The sequence below is a fragment of the Rhopilema esculentum genome, chromosome 21 (assembly GCF_057945365.1).
Source record: "Rhopilema esculentum isolate cy_ngs chromosome 21, ASM5794536v1, whole genome shotgun sequence".
NCBI lineage: Eukaryota > Metazoa > Cnidaria > Scyphozoa > Rhizostomeae > Rhizostomatidae > Rhopilema > Rhopilema esculentum.
The window spans coordinates 11,024,822-11,046,766 of record NC_142835.1 but is presented as its reverse complement, the minus strand read 5'-3'; the positions used below and the strand labels follow the sequence as shown (position 1 = coordinate 11,046,766).

The 21,945-nt window shown below is 35.1% G+C and overlaps 1 protein-coding gene across 3 annotated transcripts in view; it reads right to left on the bottom strand.

The window, feature by feature from the left end:
- LOC135684738 (rho guanine nucleotide exchange factor 7) overlaps positions 1-21,693 on the bottom strand; it is a 37,334-nt gene extending 15,641 nt beyond the window's left edge. The window contains exons 1-19 of one of the 3 annotated variants that reach the window (XM_065200380.2): positions 21,342-21,693; positions 20,050-20,134; positions 19,625-19,699; positions 19,355-19,393; positions 18,268-18,352; positions 16,983-17,056; positions 16,184-16,234; positions 15,835-15,878; positions 15,494-15,589; positions 14,438-14,492; positions 13,784-13,851; positions 12,585-12,663; positions 11,523-11,582; positions 10,072-10,131; positions 9,286-9,366; positions 8,338-8,400; positions 7,556-7,642; positions 7,143-7,221; positions 6,439-6,740 (exon numbers count right to left, since the gene is read on the bottom strand). In XM_065200380.2, coding sequence (XP_065056452.1) covers positions 6,439-6,740; positions 7,143-7,221; positions 7,556-7,642; positions 8,338-8,400; positions 9,286-9,366; positions 10,072-10,131; positions 11,523-11,582; positions 12,585-12,663; positions 13,784-13,851; positions 14,438-14,492; positions 15,494-15,589; positions 15,835-15,878; positions 16,184-16,234; positions 16,983-17,056; positions 18,268-18,352; positions 19,355-19,393; positions 19,625-19,699; positions 20,050-20,058 — 1,407 coding nt within the window. In that variant the 5' untranslated portion in view covers positions 20,059-20,134; positions 21,342-21,693. The remainder of the gene's footprint in view (positions 1-6,438; positions 6,741-7,142; positions 7,222-7,555; positions 7,643-8,337; positions 8,401-9,285; positions 9,367-10,071; positions 10,132-11,522; positions 11,583-12,584; positions 12,664-13,783; positions 13,852-14,437; positions 14,493-15,493; positions 15,590-15,834; positions 15,879-16,183; positions 16,235-16,982; positions 17,057-18,267; positions 18,353-19,354; positions 19,394-19,624; positions 19,700-20,049; positions 20,135-21,341) is intronic. The other 2 variants (XM_065200381.2, XM_065200382.2) reach the window with 2 other exon arrangements.
- Positions 21,694-21,945: the final 252 nt, after the last annotated feature.

Here is a 21,945-nt window from a genome sequence, read left to right as displayed (position 1 = left end):
TAACTGGTAAGGGAAATGGCCAATGTATTTAAATATTTAACGGACTGTCCCATGGCTAAATCATGGAACGGATCAGCAAGTGGGAATCTTTTCGATTCTACACGTAAACGGTCCATGGATTTTCGAATTATAGAAAAGTTAATAATTTCTAACCAGAGAGGGGAAAAATAAACGCAACCGTACAGCATGGATCCTTCCATGATATACATTTATGGGAGAAGAATCCGTAAACCATTTCTTATGAGCACTGAGCAGAGCAAACATGCCTTTCTCCTTGCATATTCCATGGCCCAATTCCTATTCTGGTTTTTATCAAGAATCGAATAGGCTATTTCGCGTGCCAGGTTTCGTGAATCGCTGATGAATGCAAATTCGAATGCCTTGGCAGGACGTGTATAGTAAAATATCAGTTTAGCGCGCACAGATCACCACCGTTGCAGGTTGCTGGTATCCAAATAGAATTGTGCATCCCAACATATGATACAGGGAATCATACACACGCAAACCGAGCCCGTTCCTGTTTAACAAACATCATCCCTGACGAAGTTTCCCCTTTGTATTGAAGGAAGTCTCTAGTAGCTAGCAGGCACACGAAATCATTTAGGAATGCTACCTTAGCAAAATCCACTCGCACTTGAAAAACCTAAGTAAATACTTTATGTATCTCTACAGCAGGCAAAATTTTTAAGTTGAAAAACAAAGATATATTAATCCTAAGGACCTACGCACTTGACAAAAACAAATGAATATGATAAAGAGAAATAAATCTATAAGAGTTTATGAGATAATTAAGGACTAGCTTTATAAGATTATATATTTAGTGCTAGGATGTCACAAAGTTACTTGTTGAAAGACGTCAAAATACTTGCATCAAAGAAAATTTGAATACTCTTGAAATTGAAACAATCCATAACAAATTAATGTAAGTGGCTGAAATGGCTTCTATAGTTTCACAAAGTGGGTTTAATTGTTAAAATGCTTAGAGGCAAAAGTTGGCGGGACACTAAATATTATATAGGAGCGGTATATTTTGTAACGAAAGCTATCTATATTAATCATTTTCAATTTAAAAAATAAATAAAAATCTGTAAGTGTGGAGCGAACAAAATAAGAAAATTTTAATGATAAGTCCTTGGGAAGGGATTCACCCTTCCATAGAAAGACTGGTGCAGGTACAAAGTACTTTGTCGGTGGAAATACATATCTTAATATATTGTACATATACGGGATTAAAATTGTGTCGTATGTATAAACTGCTAATGTCATACAATTTTAGTTTCCCAAGTTTTAGATGAGAAGAGTTTGAGCACATCATATTTTAAAAGAAATGAAACACCTATATACTAGCATCTTCGATGTAAAATTTAGTAGGTAAAATTTTCAGGGTAGTTAACCTTTCTTGAATATAATAATCATTTTCCTAGCTTATCATATAATAATTAGGAGTCTTATACTAAGAACGTGCCTCTTATTTCTTTTGAAAAAAATTAGTTTCTGTTAGATACTGTCAATGAGAGAATTACCTTGTGTGGGAGAATTAAGAATAATAGATAGATAGGCTAGCCTCTATGTGTAAAATATCTAAATATGAAAATTTCATAAGATCACAACAAAATTATCGAAAAATGAAGGCAGAACAAACCAGGCATCCGAGGCAGCCAAAAATGCCTACAGCGTTTGACAGTGAGGCATAATCCTCCGCAAAATCGTCTATACCAACTGGTTTCATCGGCGTTCCTCGCTCGTACAGTGTCAGTGATAAAGATCTATTGCTTACAAAAATCTTTGATCGATAACTTTAATTAGAAAACCTCTTACTGCTTGATAAAAATACCACAAGTCATTGGAGTGAGAACTCAACTAACGTTAATTGAAACAAGACGATGTCCTTCAGTAAACTTGACTCTTCCGACTACGTGGAAACATTCCGACTACGTGGAAATTCGCAAGACTTAAGCTGATAAAACTGCCGTCCTCTCTGGAGAAATTATTGAACACAACAACACTGCAGTTCAAATTGTACAAAATACTTCTGATTCAACGTGATAAAGTTCGCTATTTCCTTGACGATTTTCTTGATTTCCTGAACCAAGCCACACCGAAACAACATACACTTCCGTGATGTGAAAGTCAAGTAAAACCTGAAACAGCCTTTGTTTTCAACTTAACAAGGAGGTGAGAAACCAACGCCATCTAACCGAAAGACTGGAGTTTATTTTTGCCAGACGGAGTGACGGTATCCAGGATTAAACTGCCAATCACCGGTGACGCAGAGCAAAGAGGCTTGTCCTAACGTAAACTACAAAATTGGCGTAGCTTACCAAGATATCAAATCCAACAAAGAATCAGACCAGAAGTTTCTATATAGACCTGTAACTCTTTAATCCCAATACACTGACTCACGACGATGATAATAAGCGGGGGAGTCCAGGTTCCTATAGGAAATTAATCGTACACTGATGACTCATACAATCCCTGCGATAAATATAACGGAAAACTTAATCCTGTTTTTCTCCAAAAAAGAGTCACAGATAACAATTCTTTAATAAAATGAGTGCACGAGCAAGCACGACCACAATCAGGGACGCCTACAAAAGATTAGGTCAGGAGGGGCAGTGTTGGTGCTGAGGGCAAATCGAAGAATTTTTCAAAGTTTTAATACCGATCTATTCTTCTTTGGTATCTGGAGTACTTTCGAGGGAACAAGACTTTTGTTGATCTACTATTATCTTTGCCGCTCTCTCTCTTATGGCCCACCTTGCCACAGACAAACTTTTCAATCTTTGCGTTTTGTGCTGGTGTTTTAATTTTTCTAATATTTTCTGACAGAAACTAACATAACGAGAGTGGTCAAAGTGGTCATCAATTATTGATAAGATTCTATAAAATTTTCTTATATTTCAGGGCTGTTGCCCCTCCAGCCACCCCCCCCCGGGTTAGACGGCCCTGATCACAATTCTTACTAACTCACTTAAGTGTGTTATTTTAGAAGCAAGGATGCAATGCCCATGTTTATTTTGAAGATTAAAATAACAACGAGTGAAATCAGTAAGTAAATAAGGTTAGAAATGGGATTCAAAGATTCAAAGAAAGGAGAGCAGCTTTTTAAGAAAAAAGCATACATTAGAAAAGAGATGTTGGGCAATGAGATGCCTAACCAGGGTCTTTTTGAAGGAAATTTGACTAGTGGGCTAAAAACATACGAGGGCCCCATTCCCTTCGCAATCAGCTTTGGTTTGTTAAAAAAGATGCCTGGAATATCCTGTCAAAGGCAACTAGAGTAATTTGAAAACAGACAGACTGACTTGTGACCATTTACATTTTGATAAAAAAAATTTCTCAGAAAGGAGCCCAAACTGGTGGGCCCAAACTTTAAATGTTGTTTTTTTACTAGCCCAGGAAGTGAGCTAAAATAAGCTATGTGCCTAACAAACCCTGGCCTTAAATTTGGAATATAGCACTACGAGACACGGGGGCACAAATTCTTTTTGTCAAAAGAGAAGTGAAGAGATAAGAAGAGAAATTAATGAATCTGTGATTTTAGGTACACTCTCTCTTATCATATGATACAGATGGTTTGGCAAGAAGCAAGTATCATCCAGCTCGGTACTATTATCTGGTTCATCCAACTGCAGCTTGCTAAAAATTTACAGGCTTTTAGACCCCACAAGTGACGATATGAAAAAATAAACTTAATTGAATTTTTTTAACACGAATTGCGATTCTACAATTTCTACTGGCCAACATCAACAGCAGCTTTTGTCTTCAGACAGATCTCTGACCTCAAGACATTTTTCATCTTGCTACAAACAGGGAAATTCCTCAGGAATCAAACACCTACAGATTTAATGTTTCAGACCGGAAAGGAAATCTTGTTCACAATTTTGTTTCCGTTTTTTCAAATAACGAGCAAGGATCTTTATATATCAGTATATTTTTACTACAAACAAAGCATCTATTGATATTGATTCGCATTAACAGGCCGCTTGCTTGAGCTATCCTGAGCTATATGATCTTCAGAGTAAAGCGCTGTGTGGGTTTTCTGAAGTATGACCTAAAGGCCTTGGCCATAGTCGTTGTGGCGAGAACCGTAATGGAAGTGACAAACGTATGCTTTCAGCTTTCTCCCAAACATCAAAGCAAGTTTTGTAACTGAGACTGATAGTAATTTCTTTAATCTCAATTCCTTCCAATAAAAGAAAGATCAATTCTATGACCTTACTCTCCTTTCACAAATAATTACACTCTAAGGCCACATATTTCCAAAGTAGGCTAAATTTCTAAGATTTCACTTCAGCCTTGATGGATCATATTCTTACTTCATACAAAGACATTCAATGGCCGACTGAACACAGTAGCTGAAGGGCAGGGGAGCACATACCCTAAGAGCTGAACCCGTAGGGAATTTCCCTCCAACAAAAGCTCCGACAGCAGCTGGAAATTGGTGGAGGGCAAAAAAAATTAATGACTCATAACAAAATATTTTGCAAAAACGCGCTTTTGTTTAGCAAAAAAGTGGAGAGGAGGCTATAGCCTCTCTTGCCCGCCCCCTTGTCTTGGAAGGTGAGTTTACAATATGAACCTGATTAATACCACTGTTTAATGTACTGCTTGCAAACAACTAATGAATCGCTTAATGAATTGACATAAATCAGCAAAAAAGAATATGAAGAAGCCCGTCATCCTAATTTAAAGAAAAAGCCACCACTGGCTGAATATATTTAGCATGAGTTCAACTGAGCTCGTAATTACAATGAAAACGTTCACAAAACTTGTATACATAAAAACTGCTTATATATAGCGACAAATTGAAATGAGAAAAATAAACACTGAGCAAAAAACCTACTGAACGTTTATTATATTGATGTGTTTTGTTGTATTTATCAGTGAGTGCTTTGGGTGAACATTGCTTGATTATTGCTTATTGGACGAAGGAATTCAGGTGTACAGACTACAACCTGTAAACTGATATAAAACTTCTCGAGAGGTTTTTAAATACAAAACCAACAATTCGTATGAGTGTAAGCCCTGCGTGACTGATACCAAAAAAGCCCTGTTTAAAGGAAGCATTGATTTAACAAAAAGCAACCTTCAGTGCTAGATGCTGAAAATCCTCTGCTATTCAAGTCCTTGCAAAATTTCTAAAAAACTATTGAATGTCCTGGCAATCCTTTCAGTTTGACAAACCAATTTCCCGCTTTCTTTATAATCAAAAACTAGCTGCTATACGGATCATATCAATACCAAACCCTCCATGATGGAAAGTAAATACATCATGGACAGATTTTTTATGCTCGTCATCACGAGCTGGTAAAGGATTTCCCAGAAAACTGTATTTTACGCCCCCAACATAACACATAACTCCTTTAAAAATAGGACGGATTTCTGTAGCATTCATTTTCACCTTTGTTATTTTCTCTAAGCATAAACATTTAAATATGATGTGTCTTTCTACCATATATGAAGATTGAAACAGTAACTTGACGTTTTCAAATAGTAATTTTACACCTTCCTCGTATATTCCATAAACATTCCTCTATAAAGCCTGATTTACACGAGGCGAATTTTTCGCGGGAAGCGAATATTTCGCCACGATATTTTTAGCTGCGAACTTTTCTCTCGATGTCAAAGTTCAATTTACACTGGCAGAAATTTTCATGCGAATTCGCTGGAAACACTGCAAAAGAATATAGCGACTGTCCGAAGAATTCTGTTATCAGAAAGCTTAAAATTTATAAATAATTATATTGAAAAAGGGAGCAAAACAGAAAAAAATTTGCATTTTCATGACCAGCAAAACTTGCACAAACATGTGAGATCTTGTTAGTGCATCTGCATCGAAAAGATCTTGAGTTTTTTAAGAATGAAAATGTTTTCGTTGAGCAGGAAAATAAGCAGCCAACAATGAAGCCTTTTGAAGAAATTCTTGCCGATCGTTTATTTCTGACAAATTGGTAGAACAATGAAACTTTCAAGCCAGTTTTCGTCAATGTGAAAAACAAATGTTTGAATAATAATCTGGTATGAATCCACTTACATGGATTGTGTTACGAGGAACAGGAAATGAATAATTATCAATCGATTTGCCGACGTTGTGTAAGTGAGTGTATGAGAAAAAAATGCGGAACGGCGAAGACGTAGGCCATCAGGAACCAAAACAGAAGTCAGCTGTCTTAAAAGGATGTTTTAATTGATTTATTTCACAACTCGAAAAATTTTGCAGCCAATAAAGGTAGGATTGTTTCTACTTTTTTCGAAGCGAATTATTCGCCGCGAATTCACAGGGAATTTTCTAATCTCTGATTCTGCGCATATTTCTCGCACATTCGCAGTGAAAGATTCGCTTCACACGAAAAAATTCGTCTCGTGTAAATCAAGCTTAACAACCATACACACAAACAAACAAACGCAATCAAAAATAGGGGTGAAAAAACTTACCGTATCTTCATCATGCAGCGGTGCGAATTCAGTGATTGGTTTCCGGAACGATGGTCGATGGACGGGTCCTGTCGATCCTGTGCTGTAACTCCTAATAATTTGTTCGGTCGGCTCATTACCCCATCGTGGCATTGACTGGATCTCTCGCCGCTTCGCACTTTCCGTTCTCTCTAGCGTCACAGTTTTTCCTTCGCGCGGCACATCGTAACTATACCGATCACCTAGCTTCTCTTTCAGTGACGTTATCCACGCGTCCTTTTCACGTGGTGTCCCCATCATGATCTTCCATTTTTTGCCTTCGACTTTGGGCAAACAGAAGACAAATTATTACTTCAACCAATGCTGCACAATAACGCAAATAAGGGTTGATAACGCTCAACGTCTTCTTAGAACAAAACCAAATCACAGGATATCATACAGATATAAAGAATGGCGTTACACGTGATAACTTCGAAAATTGTCCAACCACAATCACTTTCAGCAATTCAAAGGTGATACACTGTCCTCATCTTGTTTGTTATAATCGATGGCATCCATTACGGACCTATGTCTAAGGGCCAACACAACTTTACAAAATACTCTAGGTAATGGAGTAAATCAAGAGAAGATTTGATTTATGAAATGGCATTAAATTTCCTTCCCAACCAGTTACACAAACAGATAATATCAACTAGACTTTGAGCCAATTAGCGAAACTAAAATACCTTTAAGTTCGATAGCATTGAAGAATTCCTCTGTATCGTCAATGTTTTTTGCGGTGATATCAGCCAGCTTGTGTCGTTCCTGGAGCAAAATAACAACAAATTGCAAATTTGATCCATTGAGTGCAAAAACAAATTTTTTATTGAAGGAGCACTTTTACTATCACAGAGTCAGAGTCGGCACAGAAACGACTCTCGAATAGGCTCTGGCCAAATTATTGTTCTAGCAACCATGGGAAAACCTGGTAATGGGTTCATTTGATCAAGACAAGTTTACATTAGGTTTACTGTGAAGAATAAAGAATTCTTAAAAACATTTCACACAGCAGACATCTTTAGGTTTGAAAGATATGTTCGATTAACTAGCGAGCACAGGAATTACTTATATTAAAAAGGAATGATTTACAAATACCCACCTCAAAACAATAGCCAACCAGCTCGACACTCACAAACAGGACAACAAGCTCTTCGGGAAACAGACAAAAATATCTTTCTTTTCGCTCCTGTAGAAAAAAAAATATTACCATAAAGTTATGAAACACTTTGGTGAAAATTCTGCCGTAAAATTCTTAGTAAAAAATAATCTCTAAAGATCTTTGGGACATGATCAATATGAATAAGGAGGCCTAGAATTGACAAAATTATGACAATAATAGTAAAAAGGGGGGGGGGGGTCTCCCATGAAACTACTGTTATCAAGAAAGGAGGGCTAGTAAGGGCAACAAGTGTATAATGCTAATCCCAAAAACCTATTTTAGTGAAGATTGCAGATACTGGAAGAATGGAGCATACCTACAATTTTAGATAACCGGGACATAGTGATGGCATCGCAATGACAACAATATACAGCAAAAAACCGTGGAACGTAATTTGTGCTTGGTCGCTTGAAAACCTAGCGGCTTCGCTCTCAAACTTTCAACAACAAAACTCAAAAGGGGGTTAATCTATACCCAAAAAATAAATTATTTCGATACATTTATATAAAACTGTCAAGAATTGTGTCTACTACAAACTAAGATCCTCTCCTTCTCGAGAAAAGAAAAACTTCCAAACTTTTTATGATCAAAATGAATAAGAAGTTAAAACTTCCATTCCCACTACGGCAAGGCTTATATATGAAAATATGAAAAGGCAATTCTATGGAAAACTTCAAGCAAAGTATTTTTTTTCAAATAAAATGCAAAATAATGGCACCCACCACATCTTCTTTCTCCACAAACACTTGGGTCATTAGAATGATGTTTCCCAACGATGTGATGGGCTGAAAACCACAAAATTACGAAAACTTAATTAAAAAGGATGAATAAAATGCTTTGTGACTGGTCGAACGGAAAAAGGATGGCATTTGAAATATCAAGAGTAGAATGCTATTTGAAAATATTAAACCAAGAGCAGTTTTTCAGAAATAGTACCTATTAAGCATACCAGCCGAGTTACCTTTAACGGTCCGTTTGTTAGGATCTAAAATCATTAAATCTCTACTAGCCATCCCAGATAGATAAATAAATCTATTTCCATGTACTTAAAGTTCTAAATTCCTCAAAATCAATAGGCATGTACATTTTGTGAGCAAAATTGCTAAAGTATTTCAATGGTTCGACGAATTAGTAATAGGAACAAGGTTGCCAACAGATTGATCATAAAAAACACATGTGTGAAGCCATTAAGGTGACAGTCTATAGTTAAAATTTTGCAACAGTGCCGCCAATTCTGCTTCAGATTTTACAACACTTTTGCCCACCAAGTGTATGTATAAAGTAGACCGTATTTATAACTAAATTTATTCACTTTCTTATATTTATTATAAACCATATAATTTGTCATTATATTCACCATATTTTCATATATTTAAAAACCATTAATTTATTCAAGATTGCGATGTCTATTCTGAGTTAACAGAGCTCAGAGAGCACAGAGCAATAGATATTGTAGAAGATGGCTAAAAATGAGACATGTTTCCTGTTACTCCGAGTTTCGTGTTTGTGCACTCATCAGACAGACTACCTGATGAGTGAGCAAACACAAAACTCGGAGTAACATTGAACATGTCTCATTTCTAGCCTATCTTCTACTAAACCATTAATTTATATATCCTGTAATTATATATCATGTAAATATTTACATATTTAAATATCATAAACTATACCTCTCCCTCCCATCCTTCGATTGTGCCTGTCAACATCTCCAACTCCATCTCCTTGCGTTTACGTGTTTCATTACAGCCAAGCTGGAAATAAATTCCGCATAAATGACTAAAGTTCATCTACATGATGTCATAAGAAACTTTGTTCAGCTTTCATTCCAGAAACTACGTAGCATTCAAAAAAGCTGAAAAGCGATTGTTACTTGGTGATGACTCTGTAAGTTTTGACAATCTCATTTGAAATACTATTGTGAAATTTCCATACATGTTACTAGGAAACTCGAATCTAGCATAAATTGATCGAGATAAAGCCAAATGAGAACTTTCCCTATCGCATCACTGTAATTCGGTCATGGTTCAGAAATTTATGAGCCAAGCAAAAAACAACAGTAATCCGCTTGCAAACTTCAATTCTTCCAATGGCTCTACCTCAAGAAATTTGTAACATATTTAACTGATTTTGCATATTTAGAGAGGCATTTCACTGATTCGGCGATTCAATTTTGAAGTTTAAAAAACATATTTTTATGACGCACAGAACTTCAAAATGGTTTGAAAAAAGCAAACATTTCACAACAAACTACTAAACGTTTATTTGTTTGACACTCCTCAGATTATAAAACGTCAGAATAAGGGTTCGAAAGAGCACGATGGAAAATATATACCCAGTAATATATTAAGCTGATAGTCATTAACATATTAATAAATATATTAAGCTATATTAAATAGATATAAAATTATACGAAAATTAAAATGTTTTTTGTTGAGCCAATTGAACAAAATACCCACTGCGATTAATTGGTAAGCTTGTGCTGACTTCTTAATGTCCAAAAAGTCACAATGATCATCCTGAAAATAATGAAAAACTCTTAAGAATAAAGAAGTTCGGTAGGGTTGAAACATTTAAAGAAAATATTCAGTAAACTATTAAAATATTTAAAGAAAAGGTAAAAGCAGTAAACTTTTGTTTCATATTAGTAACAAAGATTCGTTATTGGTGAATTAACAACAAAGCGCTTAAATTCTGTTTTCAAGTTAATTCAACCAGAATTCCCATATGAAAACATCCATTCCAACCTTATCTTCAGTTTAGGGCTCTGGGGACTTATCACCTAAAGAATTTAGAAAAAACTCAACAACAACTTAATCGGGATGTCTTCTGGGAATTTTGTAGAATGCCCCACGGGGCATATGGGAAAGAGAAATAAATGCATTTTTACTCGATAAAATTGAGTTGAAACAAAACGTTCGATCTAGACAGACTGAATAGGACAATCTAGAGTCACGTCGCTCCTTACGGAACGATTTCAGTAAAAATTGTTTTCCTCAGCTTTTAGTACTTCCAAATAAAATCAACGTACTACAAACATTATTTGTTGTATAATCTACATGCATGTGTAAAGACAGTTTTATCGGTTTTTCTCTCTTTCTACACGAGCAACATAACTACAGGCCACTTTTCTTGGTGAAAAAACTTAGGCCATCGCCCCTTACGGAACGACTCAAAATTAGGCATCCAGAAAAGCGCACAACGGAGAAAAACCGGGAATCATCATATGCTTCTTTCCTTCTACCTTTATCGTTCGTCAATATCAAATCAAACTTTTGTTTTCAAATTCAGAATAAAGAAAGAATAAAGTTATCCCCCATTTTGGTTTCCTTACTTAATGAGACTTTATCACGTGTCACACGCTCAGCCACTCATAAATTGTTCCGAATCACAACAGGAAGTCCGCCGTTCCATCGAAGAAGTCATTTGGCTAATGAAAGTGCTTCCGATAAAAACCCCCGTTAATGGAAATCGTGCAAGCAAGTTTGTGTTTCGACGAATATTCGATTTTATTCGTAACCAACCGAGGATATGGCCAAGAAAGTTGAGTTGCAGGAAAAAAAGAGTCGAAGGTCTAATGACAAATTTTTCTTCTACATCCCGCTTAGTTTTAAAATATTCTCCTAGCTTTTATGGACAAAATGAAACAACGATAATTAGCAAAAGGACAAGTAATGTCGTCAGCACAATTATTTCGCGCTTTTTTAAAAATAAACAAACCTAACCTCCTTCATATTTATTTTTATTATTGCACAGTCAGAATTCATGAAAAAATCGAATCGTTCCGTAAGGGGCGACGAGACTTTAAATGGCCACTGACATCTTTAGTTGAATTCGACAAATTCAATGCTGATCGACAACTTCGGCAGAATTCTGATAACATGCAACAAAAATCTGAATAAATAATTACCTCAATATGTCTTTCTAGCTCTTTTAATTGACTGGAGTATTTCTCTACACGAACGAAGGGCTACAAAAAATATCGTTATCAAAAGGCTGTCGATAATTTTTCTTTCTAATAAAAATGAGAAGAAACAATGACAAATTTCACGGCACATAGCAAAATACGGCAACCATAAAGGGTGCTGGAGACAATTTTGGTAATCGTATCTCACACTTAGAGCTGGCAGGATTTAAGATTGTAGCATGGTGGAAATGCAATACTTTCCGAAAGATTCAAATATGGGCAGTGACTTCAATAACTTTAACTTGTCTACTCTTGAGCAAATATTGAAAATTAAAATGGCACAGATAAAACAAAGTTAACAAAGATACCAAAAAAGAAAAAATCAAATCCTCCCATAGTTATGTTGCATCTCAAAGTAAGGCCTTTTCAAGAGGTGTTAATAGAGTTTTTTTCGAATTTGAATTTGTTCAAAGCTGGTGTCAGAACAGCGTCCTTCTTTGCATCAGGTCAAAGAAATGACCTAGAAATAGGCCGCAGGCTCGTAAATTTTTAATTTCAGTCAATCGAAGCAATGTTTGAATTCGCTGACCACTAACGATTTCGGAAATATTAAAAGGGCGGTAACCTTCAATTGCGATTGGTTTATAATACGTCAAAGACAGGTTGAGTCACCATTTCTAGGCACGACCTTGTTTAACAAGGACGAAATCAATTATTCCTTGCTCTTAAAAGACGAAAACATGTTTTCACTTAAACTGATTTAGTCTTCCTTGCTCTTAAAAGACGAAAACATATCTTTACTTAAACTGATTTGGTCTCAAGTGTTCGCAAAGTAAAAGTTTAAATAAAAAAAGAACCAAAGCTACTGGACATTCAGAGAGAAAAATTTCAAAAAATCTCCAAAGTTGGATTCAAAACATTATACTCTCTTTTTGGACAGGAAATAAAAAAATAAGAGTTTCCAAAAAAGTTTTCATAAAAATCGACGAGAAATTGTTAAAAGAGTTTGCGTCAGTTGTAAATAGATGAAAAAAAATTGAAATAAAATGAAAACATGACAAGCACCTTTGACAACATTGTAGTCAATGTCATGATCCCAGGGCTTGAGGCCCCCCTGCTTTCCATGAACTCAGACAATTTCTCACTGAAAAAAACATAAAAAGGAAATTCATTTTTGAAATGGAACATAATAAGACAATAAGCAAAAGGCAAACACTTACCTTTTTCAAAATAATCATTAAAAGCAAAGAGGAAACTGTACGAGAGTGGTACATTTTCTGAACGAGGTCAAGAACTGGAGCTACTTAACTCGAAAGTATAACAGTTTAAAAAGGTTATTTCGTCTGATTTAGAGTCGATGTATTTGAAAATGAAAAATCACTATTGTGTAGAAAGAAGAAGTTCGTTTTCGTCTTTGGACTATAGCCGAGCGGCATTGGTTGGCTAGCCTTTAGCGTCATATGCTTGCGTTTCTGATTGGCCTACTACCATCCACCCCTGGGTTGCGAACAGGTGCCTGGTGATGGCATTAAGCGTGAAACTCGGAGTAGCAAGTTAGAACCGTCCTGTTCTATACACCAAATAGTGTGTACAGCTCTGTCTATACGGCATCGGACACTGCATGACAGACCGGTAAACAGTTACTTTCGCGACTTGGTATATATATTTCCTAGCTTAGAATTGTCATCGTTATTTTGACGTTTTATAATCTGAAGAGTGTCAGAAAAAGCTCATATATGTTTAAAAATGTTTGCTTTTTTAAAGCCATTTTGAAGTTCTGTACCAAAAAATTGTTTACTTAACTCCATAACATATTCACCGAGATTGCGGAAATTGAAATATGCAACTTGGATTTACAGCCTGGTATCGAAATTATTTCATTCGTAATCGCTCATATTTTAGTAGCAAAAAATTAATCAGGTCGCTTTGTCTAGATGCATAGCTCTATATTCTCATGACAAATATTTCGAGGGCAAATGCAGAGTTGGCTAAACATGAAAATTGAAAAGCAGCAGACACTTTAAACACAAAGAAATTGGGAACACTTTAAACACTAAAAGCTAAATGTGGAATGCCGGGACAATGGTCTGAAACATCAGTGAATCTCTTTGCAGCCAAATCACACAATCTCAAGGTCAATAAAAAGATGGTGGGTAGATGTCATTAATATTTCAAAGAATAAATTTGTAAAGATGTGAAAATAATTTCAAGACAAGATTTGTACTTTCGGTAAAAAAAACATAAATATTTTATTGTCGACTCACTTTTCTCTTGACAAAATAGCAGCCGCCCATGGATGGTTTGCACAATAGGAAATATAAAGTTCCTTCACCTAAGGAAAGAAAATTTGAATAAGGGTGATTTCTGATTTGTTACGTAATAACAAAATATTGGTTAATTTTGTAATCAATAATGTAAACGGATTTCATGCAGTGACATTCTACAGAGGGTTATCAACGGTTTATTGCAAGCCTCAATCAACGTTGGCAAAATAAAACAATTATCAAAGACATGTGTAAAGATAGACGCTAAAATTCAAGCCAGGACAAGCGATCTTAGCTTAAATTTCATTTATATTAAAGATAGAATAACACAGTAAGAGTTGCCTTGTTATAAAGAAACTGTAAATGGGTTTCCAAAAGGAAAATAAAGTGGAATGAAACAAGTAGGCAGGAAGCATTTCACAATTTGAGCGGAACAGTTAGAATGGGGAATTAGGTCTCAGAAAACTGGCTTTTTTCCAACGTTCTGAAGAGGTAACACGAAATTTGAGCCTGATAAAAAATTAAGGGGGCACACGCCTCTTGTGCCAGGTATCCCTGAAATAAATGCTGCAGTTTGCTTGCTAGAAGACATGCTCTTTTTGAACTGATCAAGCGTATGTTTTCACAGATAAACAGACGTCAACAAGAACTCACCTCTTGGAGAAGAGTGAGGAATTCAGCACCGATTCTTTGATGTTCCAAACCCTCTCTGTTTAGACAAAAAACGGGTACATTACGCATCAATCCCAGCAATATTTTGGAGGGAGAATTTCCAAAATTCTTCATAAAAAAGTTTGGTAAAATTTAGAAACAGAAAGCATAATAATCGAATTTAAAGCATCTACATTCTTAATGTTTATGGCATTGTTTAAATCACAAATTAATTGCGCATTTTAAATGATCCGGAAAACCACACAGCATTTCAAACAATTGGGAGCGAATGAGAAATAATATAAGGCAAGACAAGAAGCTTTTTGACGAGTGCTCGACAGCAAAAGAATTATGACAAAGATACAAGGCTATTGATCTGATATACAATCTAATTTAAAGGCAATCTGTCACTACGTTGATTGATTATAAGAACAAAGGTATTTTTTCCAGTCCCCCTTTAATTTATCGCATTGTAAAAAATATGGCGGAGCGCTGGAATGGTGTTTAGGCTATTGTTCCAGCTATTGTTCTCGTTAACCAATCCACAACGAAATAGATTGCCTTTAAAGTCTTATAACAGTTTTACAATGGCTCAAATAGAACCCTCCTATGATCAAATATATGCATTGTCGTCACATGATATTTCAGGTAACACTCAGTATCGAAGCTTTCTCAGAAAATGATATGAGAATTACAATCCCTAAAGTTCTTCTAACACTTCTTTTCCATTTTAAATCTATTGAAAACATATGAATGAGAATCTAACGGGAAATAAAGTTTACATTGTTAATAAAAATAACGAGCATGAAAAAAACAGAATTTCATTTTTGACATTTTCATCGTTTTATTTAAATTTTTTGACCAGTGCATGCACGTGCATGAACTCCGAAACATTTTCCTGTCTATTAAATATCTTTCTTTCAGCCACCTTTCCGACACAAACGTACGTCTTTTAAACGCAACAAAAAGACATGCTTTGCTCATCAATTTTAAATGCGATGTTGCGTCTGTTAAGAAGTTAATCTCAGTGAATTAAGAAAGATACCGAAAACAACTTACTTTGATTGATCTGTTAGGCCCTTTAGCAGTCGCTGGTGGAACTGCACAATTTCTTCAAAGTTACCGCAAAGTGTCATTAAATCAGATTGTCCCAATCTATAGATGAGGGAAATTATTAAAAGACATAAAAAGAGCATGGGAGTTTGAATAAGGGATAAAAATACTTAAGACTCACAACAAAAGAAGGCGAAATTTGAGGAGATTAGGAAGCCACAAGAAAGCTTGAATTCACTTCCATCATTCTCCGCTACTTTTCATTGCAAGAAAACACATGTCATATGAAAAAAACCTAAATTCCTTTCAAAAAGAAGGAAAAGTCAATTCTTTCAATGAAAACTCACATGTCCGAGTTCTTTAGTGGACTAATATACTTTTCGTGAAAATTCTAGAAAGAGAAATTATGAATTGTTACAAAGAAAAGATCGACACAAGATGACTTGTTAAAGAATTTTGGCAAAATACATTAAATCGAACCCTAGATGGTATTTTCAAAAGAAATTGATTGTTTTAGGAATCATAAAAATAGCACAACGGTGTATATATAACTGGTAGATTATGGCAAAAGAATACGTGGAAATCTTCACCTGAACAGTGTTTGATTTCTTACTATTAGACAGAATCTTTAATTCATGATTAATAACGCTTTCAAATGGGAGTAAGGCCTAAAGTAAACATTGGATGTTTCCATACCTTTAATTCCTCTACATGTGCTTCTTCTACATCAACCATATTCTTTACTACCTGGAAATAACGAGCGAAAAACAACTTCTAAAAATCTGTATATATTCCTATGAAGAGAAGCCACAAAAACCGATCGAATAACTGACTGACAAATTAACTGATCGATTTTTTCAAAGCAAGTGAGGAATATTAAAATAGTTCCAAACATAGGGAGCGCATAGCTACGATAAGCTGAATAGGGAATAGGCCAATTTTCATCTGAGTAGCGATCCAGCTTACAGTTAGTCTACAAATATTGAGCCATATGAGTTTAACACATGCCAGTCCCTAGAGCCATACGAGTTTAATGAGCCATATGAGTTTAGCACCTGCCAGTCCCTAGAACATTAGAGCTTAGCTATCCCCAAACAATCAACAGGGTAGACAGTTTATAGCAAATGTTTGTCTAGTATTTGCTTTTCAGGCCCAAAGACCAAATTTAAAATTCCCCTTAAATTCATTTCTTGGGCTACAATCAGTGGTGCTGTCCTAAAAAGTTAGGGAAAGGGGGCTGTGTTGAAGGGAATACATTGAGGCAACACCCATGGTCACACCCTATATACTTGCAATCTCGTTAAAGATTCTCTGTGCTGTATATGGAATCACTTAAACTATTCACTGACTCTAGAAGACTAATAGAATTTGTTCAGTCATGGAAAATCAATAGCAAAGTAAAGAAATTTGCCAAACCAAACACATACTGGCTTGTTTAGGGGGGATTGTTTGGGAAAAATAAAAAAGTCATAAATTGCAAACTTTAGTTGCATACCAAAGTATGATTTGCTTTGTGGGTATCTGCAACAGGCTGTGGAGTGACCTTTTCTTTGTCAAACTCTTCTGGGTCTATAAAAGGAAGAAAATTACATTCATTGCAACCTCCGCAGAAAAAAACAATTCAAATATTTCAAGCAAGATATTGCTAATTTAAATCAGGTCACTTTCACAATTACTTTAAGTATATATTTTGATTGCTACGTCCTTCTTCTTATTTTTCAAAGTATTAAAAAATACCAGTTTTCTCATGTTTTTCCACATGGGTAGCAGATTAGTCTGTGATAGACACAGGGAGATAATAGGTGATGGGTCTGATTTTTGGATTTCTCAAAAGTTTCCTCTACGTTTACTTATATTGTCTATATAAATAAAATTTCAATTCCTAAGAAATAATGCTACAAGATTATGCAACTATGATTCCATTTAGTAATTTGCCAAATCAGTTGAGCTGATCAGGAGTTGAGGTAAATTATGTTTTGTTCAATATTTCTACTGTTTTCCATGAAAGACATGTTTAAAAAGGCATTCATTATTCTGTAGAAATGATTTTGTAAGATTGTTGGTGACAGCAAGAAGGTTGAGAGGGCAACAGGTTGATCATTTGTGTGAAAAGATAAAGATCATTTAAACAATTTTCCTTTCAACCTTTCTTCTTGCAACCAAATATTGCATCAATAGATTTTATTTTTAGTTTCAGGCTTTCCAAATTTCATCAACAATTAGATTGAAAAATTCTATCTGCATTGGATTCTGAAAAGGGTTCTAAACAGGACAAGGGGACAAAAGCGCAACAACAATTGGATAAAACAACAATATTTTTTCAATTGGATTAAAATCCTCTCATTTAATATATGGTTCCATCTTTTGATCTAAAATTATAGTTCAACAAAATTGAGCAAAATAGAATGGGAAATTGACATCCTTAAGAAATTTCCCAAAAAGAGTCTACTGGTACTATAGGTTCCAATGTTATTGACATTTTCAAGACAAAACAAACACAGGAACATCTGCTTGAAGATTTAAAGTAAAGAGCACAGCTTGACATTGGCTAATGAGGATTGAGACTGATGGCAACAAAAACCAAAATGGAGATATATAATCTGCAGGCCAATGGTGTTGTTTCAAAAGAGCTGTCAAGTGCCACAATACAAAAGAATATACAGCTGTCTAAACCACTGGAACCTAATGTGACAACATACACATCTGAATGGTCACAATACAGGCATACAGGTCAATTACAGAATGCATATGGAAAATAACAATTTCAATGGAAACTGTACCTGGTGAGACATCCTTCACATAAGCACTTGGGAACCAGCCAATTTTACCATCTCTTGTTCCTTCCCACCAGCCACCATCTACAACCTAGGAATATGTTTATGTATCATATCAAAGGCAGAAAACATTTCTGTCAAGCCAAATTCCAATCCTACCCACTGCAGGCCTCTAAGTTCTAGGTGCATGTTTTTGTTGGCCTGCCTTTCAACATGCACCTAGGCAAGACAAGGTACGCATTTTGTCACAAACCTGCTTCATATTAAGTAGCAATATCAGGAACCTCAGCCATAGGCATTTTGTATATAGATGACTTTGTTATCAGAAAATTTGTCTTGTTGCTCCGGGAATAATTTTTTAATTATTGCATTCACCATTTAAGGAATCGCACAACACGATGTGCTACCTGTTTGGTACGAGGAAAAAACCAATCTTTTCTGCATCACCACTGTTGTCATTAATTTTAAGATATATTTTAACTAAGGAAGTAATTTTCAGACTAAATTGGTGTTAAAAGTCTAGCTACACTTTTTCAACACATTATTGTTATGAATTTTTATGGGGATCAAAATAATAGAATTTTCTTTCGTGGGTGTCTATAACACTTGTTAGATAATAGTTATATAATATTTTGGTACCACAAAGCTTAAAAACCAAATAGAGAAGCGCTAACATCAAAAGTACCTATATCACTGTTTTTCAGTGCAATTAAAACCAGAAGTTATGAATCACCCGTCACAATAAAATATTTAGCTTCAAGGCATAAGATCAGCCAGGCACCTGCAAAAATCTTTATGGAGAGGCCTGCCACTACAAAGGTATGGCATTTGGACATTCTGCAAACTGCAGCAAACTATAAGCCTGACATCAATAAAAAATTTTTTTAAAAATACAGCACAAAACTATTGTCTTCAAGGCATACCGAAGAAAGTAAAAAATCAACACACTTAGCTCATTAATAAAAAACACAACAATGATTATTCGTAAAATACTGACTGAGTATTGAAGATAATAAAAAACTCAATAAGAAAAAAATAGGTAAAAATCAGCTCTACCACTAAAGGTTATGTGCAACAGTATGTAAGTACTCACTTTTGATATAATCACAATATCGCCTTTATTGAAAGACAGCTAAAATTAGGAAAGTTATCAGCATTTAATATGTATCTGGCATACAAATCTGAGTATATTCAAAAGAAAATACAATATGATTATCAAATATAATACAATAAAGGCTGAACAAAAATTTGATTTGCAAACACCATTCAACATAATACAAAAGTTACATTGTGCTTTTTGAAGGTAAATTAATCTGGTTAAACAACAATAAATAACTTATACATAAATCTTCAAGGATCACACCTCATCCTCATCCTGGCCTGTATAAGAAAAGGTCCCCTGAACAAAGTGCACATTAGTCAAAACCTCTGCGATCCCCTAGGTGAAAATAGGATATTTTGAATGTTTCATTATATAGTATAAATATAATATGTATTATATAAGTAATGCATGATTACTAGTCATTAAAAACAGCACATAGATAATAATCAATCTAAACATTGAAAAAATCATTCTTGGAATATCCATCTATACTTCTAAGACTTTAAATGAAATTTTGACTTATCTACTTGAATATTTGTCTAAAGAAGAATGACTTTGAATTCAATATTTGAATGAATTCTCAATAGCCAGGGTGTTTGGTGGCAAAAAAATAGAAGAGACCAAATTGATTTACTTGTGACTAAACAGGTTCAGTAGGAAACTATAGCAACAAAATGTTGTCTTACCTTTGCCATTTCTTTATCTAATATTACAATGGACTGAAGTGTTGATGATTCTTATGCTCAACATCTGAATAACACAGCCTTGCCTCTAAAAGTGAGGATGAGTCATGAAACATAAATCAACAAAAAAACCACATCAACAGACTTATGGAATGGATGTCTGCCAAGTGAAAATTTAAATGGAAACCATTGTTATCAATGCCCTTAGGCACCTGCTTTAAAATATGAAAAACTACAGTGTTGAAACTGAAATTTCGAAATATTTGTAGTGGGGTTATTGATTGTGCATGTCCATGTTTCAAATCATTTTTCTTTTCTTGTTTCTCATGACCACCAATAAAAAACAAGAAAAAGTTGGAGGCATAACAAAATCCCCTTTAGCATTATTCTTTCTTAATTTTCTACACAATTAATATGATGGTTTCAAAAGTCCATTTTTTTGTTAAATAATATTTTAGTTTTGTAAGAAATAGACTTTTTACCTGCAAAAATACTTGCTACGTCAGCAAAATTATGAAACTACTGATTGGATTTCAAGTTAAACAAATTGAAAAAGTAACTAAGGGGAATCAGAAGCAACTTTTTGTAAAATATCCTTCTTAGACGTCCTTTGAACTTTTAATGTCATTTAAACGGTTTTAAGCGTTCAGGTTTAAAATGCACCTCAAACTAAATATTGACAAGTGTACAGTTTACTGAAAGCAAAACAAAGAATCACTTGCATTAGGGTGGGGCAAGACATTTTTCTATCACGCTTGCTTCCTAAAGAAACTCAAGGCTATAATCCTCTAGGTGATATTTTTATAAAGATAGCTTTTACCCGATCCCCAGATCTTTTGTGAGCAGTGGGTGCCCGGTCATCAGATATTCTGCTGTTTTTTGACAACATCATTAGATTTCTGAACAAGATAGACAATATAACGAGCGGCAGTATTCTTGAGATTTGAGAGCATTGAGAAATGACAAACAAAAGAAAACCTATCCTACAACTTTCCTTCTGCCCTGTTCTTGTAGTTGTTGTACATTTACATTCTATTTTTTGTGGCTTGTGGGATTCGCGACAAAGAAAAACATTACAATGTACGAGATAAAGCATCCAACTTCGTTCTTGGAACCTTAATTTCAATTTCTTTATCGCGCTAGAAGCTGAAAAACTAAAATTAACTGCAATTGGGATTGTACAAAGATTGATGTAACGGAAACGGCCTACAAAGTTTGTTTACTTACAATCAAGATAAAAATTATATATTCTCTGATGAGAAAACGTAGATACTCTCACAGAACTATATACATACCTCAGCATTTACTGCATCAAATTGTTTCTATCAATGAATAATCCTAAGGCGGGGTCAATCTTTCAGCTGCTTCTTCCCAATGCTCAAATATTGAGTGAATGCGGCAATCATTCACCGGCCTAGCCCAGCCCAGAATGCCTTTGCTATAATTAAGTTGAAAGATAACAGCGCTGCTTTAAACATTTAACCTGTAGATATACATCCTCAGATATTCTACGTGAGTATTCAGATTATTTCACGTTTTCCCACTGATTCTGCAGCAGCTTTTTTGATTAATTATTAATGCAAGACTTTCCAGGCTTCCTTGTCCTCAGTTGCCACAATGGAATAATTTGGTGCAGCTGCTCCTTCTCGCGTGAGAGACGCACGAAACACGCGAGCAAATAGCCCAATAATTATGGCCTGCCATGTCTGTTTGATAGGCTGTTTAGATCAGACCAGAGTCAGAGTAGCTATTTTGGAATTAGATTAGATCCTGAACATTTTTAAAAAATAGATCTTAAAATGCATGTAAAAGAAATTTCGACAGGGGCTGGGGGAGGGTTGTCTCAACATTTGGCTCTGAAATTTTTATATTCTTATTTTTTGGTTTGGAAACCAGGCT